The sequence below is a fragment of the Limulus polyphemus genome, unplaced genomic scaffold (genome assembly GCF_000517525.1).
Source record: "Limulus polyphemus unplaced genomic scaffold, Limulus_polyphemus-2.1.2 Scaffold55, whole genome shotgun sequence".
Lineage (NCBI taxonomy): Eukaryota > Metazoa > Arthropoda > Merostomata > Xiphosura > Limulidae > Limulus > Limulus polyphemus.
Window position 1 is genome coordinate 1,313,030 of NW_013665665.1, and position 10,664 is coordinate 1,323,693.

General features: G+C 31.9%; 1 protein-coding gene across 1 annotated transcript in view; it reads right to left on the reverse strand.

Moving 5' to 3' along the window:
- Positions 1 to 6,979: 6,979 nt before the first annotated feature.
- Positions 6,980 to 10,664, reverse strand: part of LOC106463840 (heterogeneous nuclear ribonucleoprotein H3-like) — a 42,142-nt gene continuing 38,457 nt past the window's right edge. Inside the window, exons 12-13 of the mRNA XM_013923922.2 lie at positions 9,416 to 9,679; positions 6,980 to 9,149 (exon numbers count right to left, since the gene is read on the reverse strand). Coding sequence (XP_013779376.1) covers positions 9,088 to 9,149; positions 9,416 to 9,679 — 326 coding nt within the window. The 3' untranslated portion in view covers positions 6,980 to 9,087. The remainder of the gene's footprint in view (positions 9,150 to 9,415; positions 9,680 to 10,664) is intronic.

Below are 10,664 nucleotides of genomic sequence, written 5' to 3' on the forward strand. Positions count from 1 at the left end.
AAAAATTTTAACAGCTAACTAATAGATTTCTATAGTTAAAAACCTAATAACTTAATATCAATGTGACAAGTTCTACGTTGTAAAAACTTCATCGTCAATTTTAAAATGAAAAGACCAAGTTCAAATCAAAAATAATTCTCTCTCTGAACACATTTTCCGTTGTTTAATCGTTATGTGTAATTGTTTGTGTTGTGATAAAATTTACCTTTAATCCATTACCATAAAAGCAATCAATTCTAGTTATTTTTGGTGCTCTGAATTTCTTGCGCGATAGAAATATCAGCCAAGACATATATGATCGTTTTAACAACATGAAACCAAAAAAATGTTCAATATAATATTGAATAGAAATAAACTGAAGATCAGCAGAAGTAAAATTATGTTTAAAACAACTTACTCAAATACAAACCGTAATAATAGTGTTTTCTAAGTATATCTCTGTAAATTGTTTACAGAAGTAAAAATCCTAAGTTTAAGAGAGAAAAAACAAGTTTATAACCAAACTTTAACACCGCTTTCTCCATAATTTTCCACTTCCCGAACTTACTTCTAGCATCTCTGGTCATCATGTCGTGTAAGTAATAGGCTACTTTAATTTTAATTTTTGTGTTTCTTGCCGTGTTTTTCATAAGACTTCCCAAATTATCATGCAATATTATATAGTTGTCTCACGTTTGTAGACATATTTCATATGGTGCTTAAAACAGCACATTTTTAAATCACATCTTTACGAGAAAAAGAAAGAGTTAAAACTAATATTCCAACTATTACAAATAGACTATATCGTTAAATAACTGTTATAATAAGTTAAGGTTGCAGTCCAAAGATGTTTTACAAATAAAAACGTGAGATAATATCACTTTCACAAGCACAAGTACCCAAAAACATAAGTCAAAAATATTAACCAGCCATAATAATAATAATACCATAAAAACAACGCTTTGCCCTTCTAACTGTAAGAATTGCGAAAAGCGGATAGTTTTGCAACTTTAACTCATTAGTTGATCATTTGGGTTCTCATTAGTAAACCTCGACGAAAAACGTTAAGCCGTAACTAAGAATGTACGCATGCTTTTAACTAATGCTTATGATATTTTTCTTTTTGGCGGGGGGGGGGGAGAGATTGGTATGTGCAACGGACCAAACCCATTATATGAAGCTACTACCTTCGGGACGTGGGTAGTATTAACCTTCCCATTAACCAAGGGATGATTATTAGTGACTTTGAAGAAGTACCTTCACAAATTTATCTGAATGAACAAAAAATGAGACGCAGAAAAACTGTACTTGAGTGTAATGGTAAGTGGTAAATAAGATAATATAAGCATTCAAAAACTGTACTTGAGTGTAATGGTAAGTGGTGAATAAGATAATATAAGCATTCAAAAACTGTACTTGAGTGTAATGGTAAGTGGTGAATAAGATAATATAAGCATTCAAAAACTGTACTTGAGTGTAATGGTAAGTGGTGAATAAGATAATACAAGCATTCAAAAACTGCAAACTTTCTCATGTCCTAACAACAGGAATTTCAGAATAATATTTTCCGATATTTCTTATTACAGATTTGCATTTAATGTATTTTTCTCACTTTTACTTTTCATTACCATAAAACAATCTTCCTCAGTGGTGTATTTATAGTGGGGTAGCCGGGACAGCTATGCCGGGGGCCCAACTCATTCAGTAATCATGAAAAGTCCGCTTGTAAAACATAAATACTTTTTTATACCAAGGGGCCTGTGTGATGATATTAAGACCCAAATAGTATAAACCCATTTGTAAAATACACAAAATGTACAGTTGTAGACCTTTTTTGTGTGTGTGTGCAACTCGTGAAAGGCCTCTCTGAAAACATGGTGGGCGCGGAAATCTTTAAAGATCCTCCCCCCTACATTTCTACACATGATCCGTTGTAATATTACGCAAATCAACCGGAGACATAACCTTGTTTTACTTATTTCATAATTTAGTGTATTGTTGTGATGGTTTATATTATTCGGTTACAATAATCTAAAGTCCAGTCCACTTAACAATGATGAAAGCGATTTATTTCTTCTACTGTAACGTACAACTATAAATTCCACTCTACGGTTTAGTTCACAAATAAAGTAAAAAGTCGTTTATTATTGCTTAATTTGGCAAAGCTGGTTCTTTTAAATGAGCAGAAAGACGAAAAACTCTATACATAAACTTTAAAATTTACAAACTGAGCCTGATATACCTCCACGGTATTTTTTCATCATAATATGTTGTTTTCTCAACTGGCCAATGTTGTTAAAATGGCCAGTTAAATTTTGGAACTGGAGTATGTATTAACATAGCTGGGATAGGCCAGAAATGTCTTGCGCTGATAGATGGCACAGCAGTTATGGTAACCCAAATGGGTTCTATTTTACATTTCATAGTAAGTGGTGTTTTTAGGTTGGAATTATTGGGCGGATGGAGACAGAAATTTAGTTAGTTTGGATAAATTCTTTCATTGATGTTCAACCTTTATCTCTTTGATTTTGCTGTTATAATCTTTATATGTATTTCAGATAAAGATGCTTTTTTTAAAACTTCTTCAATTTTACCAGTAGTCTTTCTACACTTCATAGATTTATTTTGTTCTCGCCGTCGTCGCGTGATGGCTATTTCGGTTTAAAGTATTTTCAAAATCCCAAAACTAAACTTAGAAATTGGAAAGAAAACTGTGGATGTTCGGAAAAAAATTATCTTCACCCCTTTCGTGATTGCTCTGTATTGCTGAAAACAAGGGAGGTTCGAGTTTTAATATGAAATAAAGTTGGCTGCTTTTCTTGAGAATGAACAGAAATGGAACGAGGAAAGACCCGATTGGCACTAGAATTTTTCGGTAACCAGTTCGGAGTAAAAATCCTTTCTCTCTCGTAGTGATGATAGCAATAATAAAACAACCTCATTGACCTAGTGGATTATTATTACTATCGGAAGACTCTTTTCAGGGAGGTAGGGATTTGTAAATCCTATGAGTGAAGAAAAATAGATGAAGGGGAAACGGAAGTACCCCGAGAAAACCCACTTTCACTAGCCGAGCACCTAATATTCTACTCGGCTAGTGCCCAGTCTGTGTAATTAACCTGATCGAATGGAAGTGAAAGCATCACATGATAGATGAATTATCGCATTCCTAAATGCAGGTTATTTCAATAGTCAAATGGTTGTTGCGTTTATAGTCACTTATTTTGCTATACTTCGATTTAGTCGTTAAAATCTTATTATCCTGCTGCACATCCCCATAGCTTCTTCGATCTTGTCTGCAATTAAATGTTATATTTATTTGTGTTCACAATTCTTCTATAAATTTTACATTTTTTTCTTTGTTTTAATTCTTCTCTTAAATTCCTGTTTCTTACAGAATGATTTTTTACTTTTCTATCTCTTTCTTAGTCTCCTTTAATTTTTCCGTAAATATGTTTTTTATCTGCTTTTACTTTTTTATATGTCTTCCAATTTTTTTTTCTCTTTCCTCTAAATCTATTTTTTATTTTCAACCCTTTTCTTCTTGGAGACCTAGAATGGTCTGGTGGTTAGGGTGTTCGACCTGCAACCTGCAGGCTCGAATCCAATCATCGAGTATGCTCGCTTTTTAGCCGTGGGGGCATTATAATGTGACGACTAATCTTACTATTTGTTGGTAAAAGAATAGCCCATGGAAAGGTAGTGAGTGGTGTTGACTAGTTGCATGCCCTCTAGTCTATCACTGCTAAATTATGGACGGCTAGTTCAGATAGCCTTCGTGTAGTTTTGCGCATAAATTCAAAACAAAACTTTTTCTTTGTTATTTTAATTTACTCTTTCTTTTTTATAGATCTTTTAATTCTGTGTCTCTTTAGTTTGTTCTTCTTTCTACTGTTTTCATCATTTCTATCAGTTTTCGTTCTCTCTTTGAGCATGTGTCGTCACATAAAGTTGATCTTGATTCAATTTTACTCGACAACGGTATTTTAACGGTTTCTATAGCTGAGGGTTTTTTCCTTTTCTTTATTTGGTGGAATTAAGGTAAAGTCTAGTTCACCTAACGATAAAGAATGTGATTCATTTCTTAGATTGTAACATACGAGTTCTACAAATTATTACCTAATTCAAAAATATAAATAAACAATCACTTGTAAACTCTCTAATTTGTTTAACAAATGAATTCAAAATTTACAGCATTTACTAACTAATTCATTGACTGACTTGTAACGGCCTAAAGTAACACGCCATTACAACCAGGGTTCAACAACAACAACAAAATTATTAAACTGTAATAACACTTATAATAAAATTTAGCAGTTAACAAAAATACAGTTAATAAATACGTGCTTGGCCAGGACCTGACGCTAATGTTAATGAATAAAATATAAATATCAATGTTAATCACTTCAAAATAATGGAATCAGGAAAATGAACGAGAATAAGAAAAAACCGTAATTCCAAAAAAAAAATTCAAAATCACCTTTCTATATTACGTGATAAACAGCGGTAATTCACTAACTTTATCATTCACTGATTATCTCGTGACTCAGTTTATGAAGCCTATGGTAGGGTATTTTTTCACTGCTTAGGTCACGAAACTTTGGCATGTCTCCGCTTGAGTTTAAAACAAACTTGAATACCAAGTTTAAGAAAAATGTATCTGTGTTGGTGCATCAAAGTTACCCCTACCTCTAAAAGGTAAGAAATGTTAAATCAGCATTAACTCTTACCCCAAAGGCATGTGTTGTTTGTCACACAAAAATTTTATCTATATCAAATGGTTTTATTCTCTTCAAATTCAAAGAATACCTTGGCATATCCAAGTTTTATTGAAAACAAATATGAATGTAATAGACCAAGTATTAAACACTTACATCTCGCATATAGAATACGAGCAATTATCTGGAAATCGTAGCTATTTATGCTGTGCATATGATAATCCTGCACAATAACTGTGTGTGATACTATGATAATCCATTACAACGGTTTATTATAGATATCCGAAGCCTGATATGATCACATATTAATACAATACGTTTCTGTTAGAGTGAGAATTGTCTTTAGCACAAAATGGCTGAAATACAAATATAATCTTGCTATAATACTATGCGGGCAAGTTTCCATCAAACATCATTGTCATCACCTGGGACAGATGATTTGTGTTTATACACGAATCAGTGCAACGGCAAGAGTCTGTGCATGGAATTTTGTTTGAGACTCATGTACACTAACGACTTGGGCAGCTGTCATAGCATCCACGTGACAAAAGTATTAGCATAGCCAGATATGCAGGAGATAGGTAATGCAGTCAGTCTATTTCCAGAATGCCATCCTCCATACGCCAACATTACCAATAGTTAGAGTGGTCTGCCCGATTCCACCATATTGTTGTTTGCAAATGTTTTTTTGCAGAACATCCTGGTACGTTAGTGCATTTATACATTTGCAGAAGATGGTGTAGCGTGCCTCAACAACATTGTTGCCACTTTTGCCCTGAAGACTGCATGCAAATATTTTAATGTATTTCAGCACGGATTTCAAGCTGCTGTACAGTTTACACAAACCAGCCTTTCACTGAATAAGCTGCTACGCCCCTTTTCTTTCCTCGACCTGCAAAGGTGCCGACAGAATTACGCCCATTAAGTGCATCGAGTTCCGAGAGTGCTTGGCACACTATATTTCCTATATTTGTAGTCAGATCGGAGATGTAAAAATGTTTCTGTGAGCTGTAGCCTTTGGATCAATAATGATATTGCTGGAATCTGATCCATGGACTAGTAGCAGTAAGTCGCCATTGACAATTCTTATTAATTCAAGCTTATACATATTCTTCCGTTTCGTTGTTTTTTCATTCATTTATAAAATCTGCCGAGTAGAATGCTAAAATCCAACATTTGATTTCCCTCAGTGGACAGATCACAGATAGTCCCATTTTTATGGCTTTGCGCAAAAGAATCTGTTGTACAAACTTTACATACTGATTAAGAAATAATTATACATGAGTGTGTTGGTGCTTTTCTGAGCATGAATGACGAGACAATTTTTTATTAACAATTATTCAATATTTTTAACATCTTAACATATTTCTTGAATCAGCGCCTCTGGTTACCTCTCAGCAAGATAAATCAACAGAGAAGCTATTATTTAATAATTTGTAACAAAGTAATTCTTCTTTTGTTTGCGTCAATAAATTCTCTTTAATAATGCTTTGCTTTCTGCTAGTTTTAGTTTTCTCTCGTTTAAGCAGTTAAAAATACTATCGTTACACCAATTATTTCGTACTAAAATGTTGAATATAGTTAGAAAACAAATGTTACAATTTAATGTGTGTGTCAACGTATTTTATAAAGAGTAATAAGACAAGAAGTTTATTCATATTCTACAAAAAAAACTGCAGCCAAAAATGTAAAACAAAAAATGGTGGTTTCAAATTAAAGAACAAAAAAATTATGAACGATTACAAAAAAAGCATAAGATCGTGACTTGAATAAATCTGATTCTGATGATTTGTAAGATATACTAAACCTTATAGCAAATATCATGGTCAATCAAAACAAAATTAAGTTATTTATACCAGTGAAAGAAAGTGCGTAATTTAAAACTATTACAGAACTTCAGATTTCACAGGACACAAGAAAAGTATTAGTGTGATAATATAAACCTCTCAGTTATCAGATATTTTTAGAAGAACATTCTTTACATTAATTTCCGTAAGTAAGAGAACTTAAACGTTGGAATGCATTGTAATTTTAAAGATTAACATGATGTAATCCTTTAAAATTAATATGTAAATGTTTATTATAACATTATTCCTTTTATATAATCCCTCTTTTGTTAGATATTTTTATGTTCTTCTCACTTCTTGCAAAGTTAACTAGAGTACACACAACACTAACCATGTATGAAGTAATATTAAGGTAAGCTTACAATTTTCATAAATTACACTAACAAAATTTGTTCATAAACACATCTTTCATGTGGAAACTAAAAGTCTAAGAAATCAAGAACTAAAAGTAATTTTATTACTACGAATGACAATTATGTTGACTTGTACACTTGAAAATGCTCAACAAATAACTGTACTATACCTATTGGTTGTAAACTGCTGTGTGGAAGAACTGTAAATGATGGAATATGCATAAACAAAAGTGGTAATGAGTAGATAAATTAAATATGAAAATGGGTAGTGAAACTGTGTAGACAAAATGGTTCCTAAGAGTGGGAGATGAGTGGATGATCTAATCTGGAATGGCTGCATCATTTTATAAATATCTAACAAACATTTTAAAAACTTATCAGATAGGTCTTGTTTCACTGTACATGGATTTTACAATAAACCTTACACAAACCTTCATACACCATAAACTACAACAGAAGAAAACCAACATTATCTGCAAGGCACTGGTATAGATGACACATGAAAAAAGTATCAAAGTTTATTCTTACCACTTTTGCCTACAAGATGGTACATCCAAATTCAAACAATTGATCCCCCCCCCTAGTAAGAACATAACTTTATGCGATTAAAATATTATGCTTACTATAAATCCATCTTAGTTTTTCATGAACATTTCTGATGAGAAAAAAAAAGGTATGTTAAACTCTGGGCAGCAAAGCCTTGCAGAATATTTAGAAGGACCATTTTGAAGCATTTCATGCATATCCTTTGAACTTCTTAACTATAATAATAACCCTAAAAGTGAATAAATGCATTAATTATTATACAAACTTAATTTTATTATAATTCAGTGTAACCAATATCTCTACAGTAACATGTTTCCAAAATTAACATGAACATTTACGAGAAACTAACGTTCAAATTAACTCGTATCTACTGCATAGAACTTGAATAGTTCACATTCACAGATTGACTGCCAAGTTAAGCTATAATCAAAGAAACAGTGACCCTAACTGTTTTATTCCTCAATTTTTTTTAAATAAGAATTTGAAATATTAAAGCGAAGATAATAAACTTTAATTCTAGACAAAAATTCAGAACAGGAATACCTCAGAAAAAAACCTTTCAAATATTGAGTACGGTTATATAAAATTGGCCACACAACATCCTGAATTGAAGTTAACTTTCTTAAATTGGTTTGTCAATGTTTATGTTGTTGTTTAGAAATATTTAATGGACAAATATAGTTAAAACTGCATAGGCAACAAAAATAACAAAGTTAAATAACAGGTTGAACTGTTCGACCTTTTATTTAACTTAGAAAGATTCAATGGTCAAAATAGTTTGAGCCAAGTACTAATACCAACACAACTACTTTCATGCAATAACTTAAATAATGAAAAAGTGTTGTTTTTTTTTAATCAGCTACAAGTTACATTACTGCTTATTGATTAAACCCAATAGCAACTTGACAGAAAAAAAAAATTAATATTTAACCTGATAGTTTTTCACCAAGTGAAAAAACGAGCAATCACTAAGATTGGGTCATTGAGTGACAGAAATAAGAAAATATTTAAATCTTTTGTTTACTTAATAGAGGTAATTCAAAGATTTCAAATGATATCCATCAGTGGCTCTCTACAACATTTTTTTTTTTTTATCTAAATAATAACCTAAATGTGATTTATGTCAGGTTACAAAAAAAATTAAAACATTTTGAATGGATTCAATCTTTCACCTTCAGACTTTTCTTGTATCCATCTAGTGCCAATTGTCTTTGTGCAATCTGAAGTTCCTATAAGCAAGTACCATTTGCAAGTTTGCAAATTCCAGGAAACTCTTCACACTTAATATCTTGAAAAAGCAGTGTCAACTCCTAACTTTAATATGTAATCTGGTTTATTTACTTGTTAAACACATCAAATATCATTTTTGTAACTTTCAATACTATTAAATTTGTGAAGGAAAAATTACATCACTAATACAATGAAACTTCACTAAAATGAAGTACACATCCAATAATAAAGTGACTTTTTCATCATATTTCAACACAATTTGAAACTTGTCGAAAGAAGGTCACTTCACCAAATAAAAATTTATGCAGAAATTATTAGTGAATAATGAAGTCAGATATACACCAGTGGACAAATAATAAAACAATTTCACTCAACAAATGACAATGTTAAAAGACTGTATATATAACTGTTTCTTCACATCATATTGCCCATTCCTCCAGATCCACCAAAAAAGTTTCCTCCACCCATGCCACCACCTAGTAGGAGAAAGCAATTTTTATTTTTCTAAAATGGTACAAAATGCAGGCAGAAAACACTATATATACTATGCAGTGTAAAACATGAAACTAAAATTCCAATTTACATATGCTTCTTCGCAAATTCTACAGGTATTTGTTTTCATAAAATACACATTCTTCGTATCATATAATATTAACTTTCCTCTATTTTCAGAAATCTTGCAATTAAAGAAACGATCAAATTGTCTATTTTCCAATTAGTAAATTGAAAAGAAAAATCTTACCTCCAAATCTTCCCATTCCACCACCTCCTCCTGAATTCATCTGGGAACTCATACCTCCACCAAATCCCCCCTTACTGCCATATCTTCCTCCTGGACTAGAGCCTCCAAACCCACCATAGCCCATCTGGTTACCCATACCTCCACCAAAATCACGGCCTCTTACACTTCCTCCCATATCATCCATAATATTAGTGCCAAAGCTATCAGAACCACTTCTCATGGGTTTTGGTGTCGAATTTAGAAAGAGCTCTATATAACGGTGTTCTATATTAAAAACAGAAATAAATGGCTTGATTTTATTAATTATTTGAAATGCAGATGTAAAAAATAGTGTTTTGAACAGATATTGGATATTCAGTCAAGTCCTTTTATCGAATAACCTAATATTCTGCAACCAAATAATTTAAGCTCCCTTAAATTAACTGTATCCATCACATCTGAAGGCAAGACATTCCAAAGACAAGCCATCCTGTTAAAAAATAATGCTGTCTAAGCTAAAGATTACTTCCTACCCTGCCAAAAGTTATACTTGTGTGTTCCAAATCCTATCATTCTCACCATTAACCCTATCGACACGGGTCAAAGGCCATGTCATCTCGTTTGTTGATTTGCATTCAAAATTTTATTCAACTATATTCAACTACTATTTCATGAATTGATGTCAATAAGTTAGGTATGAAATTGAAGATTATAATTCAGATTTTAGTATTATACATTAGTTAATTTCTTAATGTAAAAGTAAATATTAAAAACACACCTAAATATTGATTTGTGTGTGTCATGTGGTATGTTGAATGCAGTATTGGTTCAAATTAGATGTTTGAGATTTCCAAATACAAAGTCTATAGCTTCTTGTGAATTAGGAAATCAAATTACCTATAGTGACAATATAATATAAATTAAGAATATTTGGTGAGATATCACTAAATTTACTAACTCAAATACAGTGGCCATGCTCACCTCTTTCCATTTTTGGAAACACTTGCTTACGTACACCTACTTCTGTCTACAACATGTGAATAACCAATCGAAAGCTCAGTGGCTTTCTCAGCCTTTTTCAAAAATACGGATATGGAAATCTTTCTTTTTATACAAGATTCCAACTGGTAAGGTAGGACTTTAGTGAACTTGAAATTTCATATTTTTTTAGACCTAAGTACAGCTTTGTTACTAAGCTTGATAAATTAGTGTAATTCTATGGTATTGATATAGTAATTTATGATTTTTGGTTATTTCAAATATATATATA